Source organism: Cydia strobilella, chromosome Z (assembly GCF_947568885.1).
Source record: "Cydia strobilella chromosome Z, ilCydStro3.1, whole genome shotgun sequence".
In the NCBI taxonomy this organism is placed as follows: Eukaryota; Metazoa; Arthropoda; class Insecta; order Lepidoptera; family Tortricidae; genus Cydia; species Cydia strobilella.
Genome location: NC_086068.1, coordinates 55,752,947 through 55,766,017, shown reverse-complemented (window position 1 = coordinate 55,766,017; position 13,071 = coordinate 55,752,947). Strand labels below are relative to the sequence as shown.

The 13,071-nt window shown below is 36.8% G+C and overlaps 1 protein-coding gene across 1 annotated transcript in view; it reads right to left on the bottom strand.

Annotated features, from left to right (window-relative positions):
* LOC134755225 (uncharacterized) overlaps window positions 1-13,071 on the bottom strand; it is a 74,835-nt gene that overhangs the window by 20,319 nt on the left and 41,445 nt on the right. The window contains exon 3 of the mRNA XM_063691748.1: window positions 2,245-2,382. Coding sequence (XP_063547818.1) covers window positions 2,245-2,373 — 129 coding nt within the window. The 5' untranslated portion in view covers window positions 2,374-2,382. The remainder of the gene's footprint in view (window positions 1-2,244; window positions 2,383-13,071) is intronic.

The window sequence follows — 13,071 nt, the reverse complement described above, 5'->3', positions numbered from 1 at the left end:
GGAGGAGGCCTATGTCAAAGACAGCCTGACAAAGAAGCAGAAGAAAAAAAAAAGCATAAATAAATAAAATATAGATACATATACTAATATAATTGTAATGTAAAAACTGAGTCAGGAATAAAGGCTATTTCAATTTCAATGAGTATAACAATTCTATTGGCCGCAACGATATAGTGGATACAGACCACGCCATTAGGGGCTGCAACATTGTAGAGGCTAGTTAAGAGCAACAGAGTCACGAACTTAGCCGCTGTGTATCGTTTCAAAATAAGAGCCTAACTGCGATTGTATGAGAGCGGCCGTTTGGCGGCCTGTGCGTGTGACTCATGAGTCAAACAGACGTATGTAGATTCAATGGAGATATTATATATACAGGATAATTCTGGGTCGTGTAGCAAGAGAACAAGACATCATACAGAATGAGCCTAATGATGTTAATTATTGTTTATCACCAATAATGATGATTATTTTACAGATGACAAATAGAAAAAAAAATTGCATACAATTTTGTCCCTTTCCATACAGCGAGCGTATGTCAAAAGTCATAGGGTCATGATTACTAATTAAGGGGCCTACTGACTATCAGTCCGCCGGACATCGGCCTGTCAGTTAGGACAAAAAAATTACAGTTCCTAACAACGGACAGGACGATATCGTTCGGCAGACTGATAGTCAGTGGGCCCCTTAAGATTAATTTTACTTGAAAAGTAAGAACAATTTAACTACTTATCTTTTAATCCCAATCTTCTTCCTCGCGTTGTCCCGGCATTTTTGCCACGGTTCATGGGAGCCTGGGGTCCGCTTGGCAACTAATCCCAAGAATTGGCGTTGGCAAATTTTTATGAAAGCTACTGCCATCTGACCTTCCAACCCAGAGGGGAAACTAGGCCTTGTCCGAAAAACTCATTGGTACGAGCCGGGGTTTGATTTGAACCCGCGACCTCCGGATTGCAAGTCGCAAGCTCTTACCGCTAAGCCACCAGCGCTTTTAATCCCAATGTATGTGTAATTTATCAATGTATATTGTTAGTGAATTAAATAATAAATGAACGAATCAAATAGGTACTACCATATGATAATGTGGATCATTTCCAGTCAGAAAAAGTGGTTTTGAATCACGACCCAGAAATCACCCTGTATAGTGGTATTAGTGGTACAAATTTCTAAACACATGCAGATTTGTCTAATCCAATTAGGGCCAATGACCATTGTTGAATTTTCTTTATTAAGTCATTTTATCTAACCCAGAAACTGACCACAACCCATTCAAACAGTTGACTCGTCCCCAACCTTATTTCAAAGCCAACCACCACCAGTATGAAGAAATCTGAAATAAATGTTTTTTTAAGTCCCCGGCAAGCTCGGCCGAATTGCATCTTCCCATACAAATGTAATTCCGCTCTCATTTTAAAACTACGTGTTGGATTGTAATGAAACAGCACATACAATGACATGAGGTATATCTAGGTCTGAAATTAGTTTAAATAGCTCCAGTTTATAAAACAAATAGAACAAAAACAAGTTTTTGTATGAAAAACTTAATATCGCTGTATTCTTTAACTATGGTATCTGAAGCTACATAAACTAATTACAGACAGATATACCTTATACCATTGTAAGTACAAAGTTTCAGAGCAATCTAGCTAGTCGTTTTAAAATGAGAGCGGAATGGAGAACCGAGCTTGCCGGAGACCCTTCAGATCATCAATAGTTAGTTCCTATTGTAATATCCACAAACTAAAATGACGACCGAGATCATAATACCATCTCTTTCACTCCTGTTACGACTATGCAAGTGTGAATGAAAAGTTTTACGACCCTGTCTTCAGTTTGGTTTGCGGATAGTACATAGTACAGTTAGCTCGCGGTCAAAAGTCTTAAAGTTCTATTAAAAGTGCGTCCCTTAGGCTTTTTTGGGTCTGATTCGGTTTGAACTGTTACCTTTTGCGGTACAAATTGTAACGTGATTACGTAGTACCGGTTTAAGTAAACCGACTGAGGCACAAAAGTAGGGTATAGGGCTTTTTTCACTTGTTGCCATGGTTACGCTCTCCTGGGTAGACGCCATCTTGGAATTATATATTATATTCCGACTTTTGTTTAATAGTTTTAAATCTTCTCGGGGCAGAGTTGTTGGGTTAGAGCCGGCGTAGCTTCATTTGACGTTCATAAGCGCATTGTGTTGTAACATGCCTTGAATAATAAACTTTCTTTATCTTATCTTGTGGTTGAATAATGAAGTACCTTGCCGTCCAACACAGTTTGCTCAGGTAGCCCCTCGCCCTGGTAGAGGATGCTGTTGGCCTGCTGGTCGTAGTTGGACTGCGCCAGCGCCGAAGAAGCCACGGCGAGAAGAATGTACAGCAGCGCCATCTTGGAATTCTGAAAGGAAATAAAAGCAGTTAAGAAATAGTTTTGTGACTCGTGACCACTGCTTGCACTCAACTCGGGTTTTCACTAATAATGTGCTAATAACTAAATTGAAACTTGAGTTTTGAGACTAATAATTAAATTTAAACAGACCCAGAGTCTTTTGTCGAGACATGAGGCTTTTTCATGGAACTCTGTTATAAAAAGAAATCATATCACCTCTGTGATACATAATGGTTGATAGTGTTTTTATTCTGAGACTCGAGTGTATTAAGGAAGTTTTTTAAGTCCGGGGACCAATCTGTATGTATGTTACTTACAATCAAAATAGTTATTTACGATACAAGTGCGGAAAAGAGGAAATTCGAAACGAGTGGCGATAAATTAAAACACGACCGCAGGGAGTGTTTTAAATCGACACGAGTTGCGAATTACCTATTCGCACGTGTATCGTACAACGTTTTACAGTACATATGGCCCTTTAAACTTTCGACACATGCACGAAAAGTGCTATTTGACGCACTAGTGCGAGAAAGTAGCACCATATGTACTGTAAAAAGAATTTTCAAAATTGGTTCAAAAATGACACAGATATCGAGATTATGGAGTAACAAACCGAACCGAATTGATAACCTCCTCCTTTTGAGATTTCGAAGTCGTTAAAAATATGTGACGTTTTCAACCAAAAGGGTACTTATTGTCGGTTGTCAATAAGGCGCTATTTCCATATAACTTCAAATCGAAATCAACCTTATCGAGAGACATATAATGGAACGTAAAGCCTTTTATAGGCCTCTTGGCGACTAAAAGTTACAGCCGGAAACCCAAGAAACTCCTCGATGGAAAAACACAAACACAACGAGTTTAGGCTCATTAGAAAAAATCTCAAGTAGTAATAGACATGTAAATAATTTAAAAAAATTTTTTTTATTTATTAATTTACTTATAAGAGCCTAGTATGCTGGGCAAAGGCCTCCCTCCCCCTTTCCACGTATCCCGGTCTTGTCTCCCACCAGTTCCTGTCAAAGCCGTCAAGGGGCCCTATTCGAGATGCACAACTGTCAGTTTCGGCTTCAACATCAGTTCAACAGTGGAATGAATCATTTGTTCATCAACTGTGGAAAGTATCATTTGGTTGTACACCAAAACTCATTCATTGAAAAAATTATGCAACAAAAATCAACTTTGTTTTCTTACTACTATACAGTTTAAAATGGCTCTGAACTCTGCGTGGTTCGGTTTGGTTTCGTTGTCACCTAACTGTGGATTGCTAATGTCAAATTTACCTATTCGACAACACACGATTTCTTCCATTCAACTGAAGTTCAACACGAAACGTCACTTAACGCATGTCGAATACCGCTCCTGGTCATCTCGCCAACGCCGTCGATGTTTGCCGCGACCCCGGGTTTGATGTGCGACCCAATTGTTTGTTATTTTAGCCCACACGTCATACGGTAAACGTGTTCCAAACATTCCCAGTTTATATGAGATAAAAAAAAACGTAATTTACCAAACACCTCAGTTAAATAGGGTAGTAATTTTTCATGGTATCAGTCGATCAGGTTTGTTTTGAGGATCAAATGTCTGTATGGGACCCATTGTCTTAAAGCAATACCAAAGTCACAAATGATAAACAAAGTTTGGCCACAGAATAACTAATAGTACTACCGTACAGAAAATTCACTACTTCACAAAAGTCAGATTTAGGCATGAAATTATACCTACACTCGCTGCCTGCAAGCAAAATTGAAACTTATAACCGCGCACGAACCGTGAATCTTCTTTGCGTGCCGCAGTTTTATGACCGAGCGGCGAGTGTCGGCACGGGGTTGTCACTTGACAAGTTTTTGTACGTATACCTACTGATTTATTATTTTTAAGAAAAATATGTAGGGATTACAAACGTTGATTCTGTAAACATATTTTTTTTATCCGGAGATAGTAAGTATGTCTGATTCTCACGGAAGTAGGTATGCCACAGCCGTTTTCCTTTGAAAATATATCGGTCAGTTCCTAATATTGTTTCTGGGCAACCAATATTTATATTTCCAAGCCATTGCGTATTTTCAATTTTGCGCGAGCGCCACGTGACACGACTATCGTGCGAGCCGAGCGGCAGCCCACTGCCATACACCTGCCCGGGCGGTGCGCCGGCCAAATGTACCTAAACTGCGTAGTGACACCCCCCTGGTTTGGCACCCGCACTTTACTGAGCAAACGTTCTAACAAAATGGCAACCCATCGTGACGTCACTGTGTCACTTTGCTTAGAAGCCGTTCCGATATATGGAAAACAAGGAAATTGAGATTTTGTCGGTGAAATGTTGCGTTTATGTATATTGTTGCTGTACAATATATTTTTTAAATAAAATGTAAGGAATGTATTTGAAAAAGTTTTTTATTCGAAACGAGGTTTTTATTTTTTTATTCCCTTATATTTTTTAAGTTTTCAATTTATTGTGATAAATTGCTTATTTTCTATCTATTCAACTAGATTTAGTTATAGAATTCAACATGTGTCAACTACCCTCTTGTAAAGGCCTACACGCCTACATGCCCATCCAACGCCATAAACTAACAGGTACCACAAACAGTATTGATGCAACGTGCAATTAGTATAGGCCTCATAAGCTTCTCAACAACGCCCAAGCTGAATCAAACCCTAATCGTACCGAGATAAGAACCAATTTGGAGTAAACGGTCGTAATGAGTGATTTCTAATGAAAGCTCACTCTCACGGTGATGCAAGTTTTTGTTTCATTTTCTAACGTGTATTGATAAGATAAATTAAGTGATGAGAATGGTATAATAATTATTTTATTACATTAAAACACAATACAGAAATACAATGTCAAAAATTATACAAATATTAATAAATACCTAAAATCTAAAAAAATAATCTACATACAATTTCATCATCATACCTAATATATTTTAATATTAAAAAAAAAAAACACAAATACAAAACAAAACACAAGCAAGTAAGCAACAGTCAGTCAAAAATCCCACCCCGCGTCATCCCCGGCGGTGGTATTAAATATCAATTAAGAAATTATCGTAAGTTATTAACCGCCTGCCGATGTTAAAGGAGTGTAGGAAACAGTAGCTCGGAAAATAGCCGGGTACAGTGGCTCACTCAACCTAATTCAACATGATAGAGGCGATATTGGGGCGACTGTTTCCTGCCCTACCCTATTTTTTTTGTTGTATATTTATTTCTTTAGCCTAAGCTTTAGAGCCCAACCCCAAGAGTATGAGACATAAAATAGTAGAAATAAAATAAAATGGAACTAAACAAACTGCATACTAAATTGTTGCCATGTTTAAAATAAAAAAACCGGCCAAGTGCGAGTAGGACTCGGGCACCGAGTGTTCCGTACTTTTTTGTATTTATTGTTATAGCGGCAACAGAAATACATCATATGTGAAAATTTCAACTGTCTAGCTATCACGGTTCATGAGATACAGCCTGGTGACAGACAGACGGACAGACGGACAGCGGAGTCTTAGTAATAGGGTCCCGTTTTTACCCTTTGGGTACGGAAACCTAAAAATTACGTCAAAAATGTGACAGTTACGTAGGAAGTGGCGCCCTCATTTATTTTCTACAATTTCTTGCCGGAGCTTGGCTCACCCGACTACGACAAAAGCAAAATTTAGGGTTTAGTTATTTCGGCCTTACGGTAATTAGCCAACAAATTGTAATAGCTACACGGATACATCGATAACAAGTTTCCCATACAATAAAATTTGTATTCGCTCTTTTTTCTTTGTATTACGATTTTTAGCAACAAAAACTAATCCCAGACATATTTAAAGCCTGACCAGGAATATAATGATCACGCGCCATGTTGCGGAATTTCACTGGACCTAATATTTTCATACTATACTGAACTGTCACCCCGTACATGAAAATAACAGCGCCCTCTTGACAATGATCATATATTCCTGGTCATTCTTTACACTGTATGTTACCATGGATGTAAGTAAAGGAAGGTAGATACTAGATATGGCACCCGGCTCTCGATCGTGAGCCATCAAATATACGTTCCGGAACCTATATTGAGTTAGTCGTACGGCTGACGCTAATGTGTCAAGATTGTCACAATCATCTACTAAATATTGCCTGCATTTTAGTTTTGTCAACTATGAACGTCACGCGTCTATCATTAATAAAAGGTCATTGTATGTTACTTAAATGTTCATGCCATTTTTCAATTGTTTCATGTCATTTCGCACGAGATTATATTTTTTGAAATGGGAGCGTAACTGCGATTTATAATAATCAAAGATAGATATAACTCCGTAATAGATAGATACAGTCTAAGGAAAAAACGTGCCTCGAAAATCAAGAAAATTTGATTCTCGTTCAGAGGGCGCTACTAGTTTTGGCCTACAGTCGTATAGATGGCGTTGACGGTTTCGTTTGTTATTTAACAATTTTAACGCATATCAGTAAAAGAACATGGGTCAAAATCATAAAAATAATTAATTAAAATAAAAAAAATCATTCATCTATATTTAAATACATTCTATCGTATTTTTATAAATCTCCATTTCTAGTTTTAAAGTGTGTCGACAGATGGCAGTGAATTTACTGGGGTTACAAAATTTACTATGACAGTACCGCTCTAGTATGTTACTGTATGATAATAATATAAGTCAAATTCTGTAATTCTATTACCACCACGCATAAATAATTAGGAAAAAGAAAATTTGTAAGTTTGAAAATTATATTTGAAAATTTCTTTGTTTGCAGAAATCGCGAAGCGTCTGGTTGATGTAACTGGTGACCGAAGAGCTGGCGGCTTCCTCGCACAACGTATCAGCATTGCGATACAGTGGGGAAATGCCGCCAGCATCCTTGGTACAATGCCTCAAGGGCCTATTTTAGATTTAAGCTAGTTATTAATTTCGTTTACGTAGTACAACTGTATATATCTTGTATGTAAATAAATTTGTGAATTAGGAATTAAACGAACTTACCTGTAAGTGAAGTACGATTTATATTAGCTGCACAAACTTCGAAATGATGTATAATCAGGCGGGAAGTAGGAGTGCGTTAGGAAATTGATAAAGTGTGAACTCTCGTTGAAATATTTTTTTTAACTCTTTCTCTCTCTAAAAGTCATGATCAAAAGCACGCTGATAGCGCCTACTACAAGTTATTATACATCATTGAAGAAGTTTGTGCAGCGTAATATAATATTATTAATCGTAACATCTGTGTATCTATAACCCAAATGTACCAAAGAAATTCACGCAGCGCCGATACCGGCCACGATAAATCTACCAGCAAGGACGGCAAGTGCCTTTCACCATGCAAGGCCGACTGCTATCCATGGATACGTCGCTGGCTGACATAATCGAGAGACACTAATACACATAGACATAGTATATAGTATATACTATGTCTATGTGTATTAGTGTCTCTTGTATATACTATATACAAGTAGTTATAGACGCGCCACCGAGCAACCGGGGGTAAGAGAAAGAATATTCATATAAAATTTGGGCAGCATAGGATTTTTTCTCTTTCACTTATAAATTTCGGTATTTCGCCATCGCCTCCTACCTATGATGCCACCCGGTCGGTGATAAGGACAAAGCATGGGACTATTTCTTCTTTCCTATTATAAGAATCGCAATCCATACTATATACTATATATATACTTATACTATATACTATATTATACTATATACTATATCCATACTATCCATACTAATATTATAAATGCGAAAGTCTGTCTGTCTGTCTGTGTGTCTGTGTGTTACCTCTTCACGCTTAAACCGCTGAACCGATTTAGTTGAAATTTGGTATACAGATAGTTTGAGTCCCGGGGAAGGACATAGGATACTTTTTATCCCAGAACTCACCCCTCAAGGGGGTGAAAAGGGGGGTGGAAATTTGTATGGGGAATCAATAACCGCTGAACCGATTTAGATGAAACTTGGTATGGGGATAGTTTGAGCTGTGGGAAAGGATATTAAGGTACCCAAATTACTAATTACACGCAGACGAAGTCGCGGGCAAAAGCTAGTATAATATAATCATTTGAACATTCACATCAACTTAGTCACTTATAGCCCTATGTATTAGCAACTAGTTTCTGCCCACGACTTCATCTGCGTGGAATGATGATGATGGATCAAAACTATCCTATGTCCTTCCTCGGGCCTCAAATTATCTCCATACCAATTTTCATCTAAATCGGTTCGGTGGTTTGAGCGTGAAGAGGTAACGCACAGTCAGACAAACTTTCGCATTTATAATAAAGTAGGGATTTTGCTGACTGTGCTTTTATTGCGTTGGCTACCGTCAACTTCCTCAGCATTGCCTACCATGTCCAACATTGCCTGGCTTAAAACAACGGCGATCCTTTACGACCTTTTAGGTCGTTGTTGTGTTTAAAAGAGGAGAAAAAAATGGTTGTCCCTAAAGTCGGTTTACGGACGATAATTTTGCGTGATAACGTCATAAGAAAACATTGATTAAAAATTGCATGCTTTTATTTATGAATTGAATTGAATTATTATCTGCCCACAACGTGGCCGTAACGTTACCATGGAGATCTGTCCACAACGTGACACTTTTTCGTGCATGCTACCAGTTTTCATCACGTCAAAAATACAATAGTATACTTATTACATTAATCAATGGTTTTGCTTTGTTATTTCACTTCGAGCATTATTTTCAATCCTATGCTTCAATGCGAGTCGAATCGGTTCCCAAGTATTCTGCTGTTAAAAGTGTGTAACGAATGCGCTAGCACACTCATCCATGCTTCCAGGACGATACGCCAATTCTTAAAGTACAATCACACACCAATTCTAGTTACTAGTTGTCCTATTATTGTTCGCGAAGTGCATTTTGGTGTACTTAAGTAAAATTTCGTTTTTTTTTATTACCATTGTCCTGTTGTATTCACACTTATGTTCTACTAATATAGTTAAACCAAGAAAAGAAAAGTTTGCAGAGATTCTGACAGCACACGCAGTGCAGGTGTAATTTTATGATGTATAAACTGCGTGTGCTGTCAAAATCTCTGCAAACTTTTCTTGGTTTAACTAGATGCATTTTACTTTTTTTATAACACATTTCAGGACGCGTTGATGTCTTATCTTTAACAACACCAAAAGAAATTCCACATTGTTCTTAAAATAGTATTTAAACATTTTTTTATAAAATAAGATCTCTCAACGAGCAACGACAGAATGCACTTAATAATATTAACAGTGATATCGCTATGCTATGAATTTCCAGACTTTTGGTTGGGCTCAATTTAAAAAAATGTGACGTTTTCAGTGAAAAGGTACCACTTTGTCGCTTACCACAAGAAAGAAACTTGCTTGTATCTTTATACGAATATTCTGTCAGTGTCCTTATGGCAAGCGACAATGTGGTACCTTTTGCTTAAAAACGACACAAATAATCGATAAAATATATTTTCGTATTTTTATTACTTAAATCAACTTAAATGTTAGATTTCTAGATAAATTACTGTGCTAAACTTCCGAAAATGGCTACAAACATTTTACGTAATAGCAAAGATAGATATAACTCCGTGATAGATGGATACAGTCTAAGGAAAAAACGTGCCTCGAAAATCAAGAAAATTTGATTCTCGTTCAGAGGGCGCTACTAGTTTTGGCCTACAGTCGTATAGATGGCGTTGACGGTTTCGTTTGTTATTTAACAATTTTAACGCATATCAGTAAAAGAACATGGGTCAAAATCATAAAAATAATTAATGCAAATAAAAAAAATCATTTATCTATATTTAAATACATTCTATCGTATTTTTATAAATCTTCATTTTTAGTTTTAAAGTGTGTCGACAGATGGCAGTGAATTTACTGGGGTTACAAAATTTACTATGACAGTACCGCTCTAGTATAAGTTACTCTATGGTAATAGCTACTCCAATCCAATTAAAAACGAACTCTCATAAGGAACATCATATATTTGACGCGAAAAATATATATACCTAGTCATTAAAATTTAAGTACCCAATTTACGTAAGTACGGATTTAAAAACTTAAAGGTCCATCATTAGGGCGCCTGTTTTAACGACTATTTTATCGTTCTGGCCACAAGCTCAATTGGTTTCTAGTTTTACGTGCCTCAAAAGGACATTTTATTATTGACCATTAAAAGTTTCATAGTCTGTAATCAAATCAAAACCAATTTGTAAAGGAATTGGGTTTTTAGAGATATACATATACGTTTTAATCAAGAACAAATATCATGAAAAAATCACACGCAATCAAGACTATAAATGCAATGTTTTGGATGGAACCTTAAAAAGTTACGTAGCGCGTACTACGTAGCAGTGTTGGGCGCAATTAATTACTTGTGTAATTTAATTACTAATTAAATTGCATATAATTAAATTGTTTGTAATTAAATTACATGAAAATTGAATTACATGCAATTCAATTTGCTATTGCAATTACAACAATTGGTAATTAAATTACTCAATTACTTTATGTTGCCAGAAGACTAATGTAACAACAAACAGGCGGAAAAAAATATTTCAATAATAATTATGTATTAACTCGTACTGTAATTTTTTCTACATTAACAAAAACCCGATAGTATAAAAAAATAAAAATCTAACATTCTAATCATTCGATTTTCCATACATAAAACAGTATTTTATTTATTATTTCCCCTTGTACAAAATCTTGCAAAAATACTCATTTGCATTTTTTTTTTAATATAAAAAGTCAAACATGGTAAGGTTAGTCAAATTTAAAACTCAGTCATAATTTTAATAAGATTTTTGAAATAGAGATGATCGAAAACTTGTATTCAATAAAAGTAATTTTAAATTGACTAAAGTAATTAATTTCATATTCTAAATGTAATTAAAACTTTAATTAACAATAACATTTTGCAAATTGAAGGCGCAATCACTTTTTATATGTAATTGAAATTATTAATTTGTAATGTACGTAGGCGAACAACACGCGAACGCGAGGCGAATCGATGCGGCGCGGGGTGAATCAATCCTTTGGTACAATTGATACCTATAGATGTGTCCTACGTGGGCGATCTCGTTGCGAGCGCGAACGCCGCGCCGTGGGCCCGCCGCGCCGCGCCGCGCCGCTTCGCTTCCCGTTCGCGAGTTGTTCGCTTACGTAAAATGCAGCGTTAAAGTTGGCTCAATAAAAATCACGATCACGAAAGCATGTCTAATTTTATTTTCAGTTGTATGTCGTAACACTGTATACTCGTACCAAAGCAGTATAAATATAGTATAAAATAGCTAGCGATATAGCGGAGAGATCTGACGAGCAAAATTTTTTGCAGAAGTATATTTTCAGAGTAAAAAATCCACGCGATGGCCATTTCCTCCTGCCGTCACAAGTTTCGCGCGGCGCGCCATATGTTTTTTCCCCGTCCAATTTCCTGGCTTTACGCCTCCTCTTATTTAAGCAGAGGAAAGAAATGAGAAGAAGTAATAAAGAAGATGCCTTATACGCAGCAATGGATAATATATAAGATAAAGATAATATAGATAATAATAATAAAAAGGCGGAAAATTTAGAAAATGTTATCGCGAAGGGAATCGTCCCGTAGAAAATTTGAATTTCACACCTTTTTCTACCGCTATAAAAATATTGCTCGTTTAGTACAGTCTGGCAAAAAAGAGTAGAAATTAAAAAGTGGCAACACTGTAGTGTCGTCCCGTTTTTCTTAGATTGATTTGAAAGGGACGACACTGCAGTGTTGCCACTTTTTAATTTCTACTCTTTTTTGCCAGACTGTATACTATAGCACGGACCAAGCTGCCAACTTAGCAACCCAAATCGGCTCATGTCTAACAGCTTTACTAACTAAAACAACGCCTATGCACTGCCCACTGTTGCGTGTGAAACCTATAAGGACATCACACCTACACATCCTGTATTCATGGCTAGTATAACTTGAACTGACAATTCTTAACGAGTTTGCGAAAACTGAATCTACAATGATCTAGAATAGAATAATATAACTAGATATAGAAGTTTAGCTCAAAAATTACCCTCAACTGATCGCGCATGTTGACAACATCAAAAATTGTAGGTTTGACATATATAAATCTGGAAAGATTTATAAATCTGGACATGTATAAATCTGGAACGACTATAATAATAATTTATTTATATATTTATTAATTGCATACCGTTTTATTAGACAGGCGTCCGGTTTATCCCATAGCTCAGTACTTATTCCATCGCTTTCACCCAATAACCTTGTTCATTTTAGATTTCATCAACTGTCAATAGTACTTACACCCTGGCGGGTGTTGCCTCTGCGTGCGTCGTCCCATGACACGGGCAAGCGCAGCATCCGCTCGGTGTACCCTTACATTTCATTAAAGTGTCAAAAGGGCCTCTACGTGTTGGCATCGGCTCCGCGCGCGCCTCCAAAAGATCCGGAACAGTATTGTTCCGTGATGGGAACATGATGAGAGTTGATGGAATCTAAAATGAACAAGGTTTTTGGTTGAAAGCGATGGAATAAGTACTGAGCTATGGAATAAACCGTCGCCTGTCTAATAAAACGGTATGCAATTTATAAATATATAAATAAATTATTATTATAGTCAATGAAAACTATTATTGATAAATCATAAGTTTTTTCAATAGCGGGAAATTTGTGTATTGGGTAACCTATCTCCATAAATGTATGTATTCAAAGCTGCTTTGA